Source organism: Quercus suber, unplaced genomic scaffold (genome assembly GCF_002906115.3).
Source record: "Quercus suber isolate HL8 unplaced genomic scaffold, Cork oak 2.0 scaffold_2190, whole genome shotgun sequence".
Classification (NCBI taxonomy): domain Eukaryota; kingdom Viridiplantae; phylum Streptophyta; class Magnoliopsida; order Fagales; family Fagaceae; genus Quercus; species Quercus suber.
The window spans coordinates 1-1397 of NW_027071531.1; the positions used below are offsets into that span (position 1 = coordinate 1).

Consider the following 1397-nt stretch of genomic DNA (forward strand, 5'->3'; position numbering starts at 1 on the left):
AAAAAAAAAAAAAAAAAAAAGCATTAAATAGAGGAAATAATCACAAAGTTATATGAATTTATGAGCTAAAATTCTTACACAAAACCTAAAGCGAGACTTACAATGAGGATTCGGGGGGTGATATCCAAGCCTTGATGCTTGATACGGTTAAGCATCTCACTCTCCAAGGCCCGAACTTGATCCAAGATATACACAACCTAGATGCGAAACAAAATAGTCCAAGCCCAAGTTAGTCTCAACCTAAACAAATTGACACAACACAACCAATTTGAAGTTAGACATGACAAATTAGGCATGTAAATCTAACCTGGCCACCAGTGTCAGGGTATCCCAACACATTATCCTGGGCAAAGTAACCATGGGGAGACATAATTACAACGTTAAAGACCATAGGGATTTTGCCCAGAAATGTCTCAAGGGTGCACGGGTCAGGAGCTTCAAGAAGATCCAAAAGAAGTTGGATCATTTCTAGTACGCGCTCAGCGGTGTCACCCCAGCCTCTCTCCAAACCAATCTCCTGGAACTTGTGCTCAAATGTAGAATAAGCTGTTTCAGGGGCAAGTGTAGTCAGATACTCCTCTGCCTTCCTAAGTACATACTGGAGGGAATCTACGTTATGAATTCTGTCATTCAGCATCATAGTCTGCAGAGAAACACCATTGAAGCCATACAAAACAGTTTCAAAAGGTTTTCCAAGTAATTATTGCTATAATTTGCATAGATATATAGATTATAAGACTAATTATTTTCAACAATGTGGATCAAAGACAGAATATATTGAAACCGACCTTGCCCTTGTAGCAGTGAACTCTGAGAAATTCAAGCAGTGGGTGCATGCTCTCCTTGTCATGGAAGAGCTTCGCAGAAAGGTGACGGTTAAGGAACTCCACGCCATTTCCAATGGACTTCGAAAGAGTGGGGTGGGGAAATGATGCAGTGAAGGGTTCAAAATCCAACTCAAGCACAAAGTTCCCATTGGCACTGCACATTCAAATTATTGACATCAATACATATATGGTAAACAATTTAGATACCCAAGTAATATTAACAATGAGTCAACAACAAAAGATCCTTTTAGATCCCTAATTTTGCTGGGTCGACTATAAATCCTCAACAAATTAGTCATGTCAGCCACAAGAACAGAACCTATAGATAAATAAATAAAATCCTAAACAAACACAAGAAAAGCAAGTAAAGTCACCTTCCATCGACGAGTTCCTCTTTGAAGTGCAAGTACTCGGGCACACGCAACTCCTCAACAACAAGAGCGTGGACATTGACTCTTATGTATTCCCAGACACCAGGCCTTGGACGAACAGCCATGGCAACCCATGGAGGCAGAACAATGGCTTCCTATATATTACCCCAAAAAAAAAAAAATAAGTACAGCAAAATCA

The 1397-nt window shown here is 39.9% G+C and overlaps 1 protein-coding gene across 1 annotated transcript; it reads right to left on the bottom strand.

Moving 5' to 3' along the window:
• Positions 1–59: 59 nt before the first annotated feature.
• On the bottom strand, positions 60–1366 carry LOC136066137 (sucrose synthase-like). Its single transcript, XM_065769996.1, has 4 exons — positions 1202–1366; positions 789–981; positions 308–643; positions 60–197 (listed from the first exon to the last, which is right to left on the bottom strand). The coding sequence occupies exons 1-4, from the start codon at positions 1321–1323 to the stop codon at positions 75–77; spliced, it is 774 nt and encodes a 257-aa protein (XP_065626068.1). The 5' UTR covers positions 1324–1366; the 3' UTR covers positions 60–74.
• Positions 1367–1397: the final 31 nt, after the last annotated feature.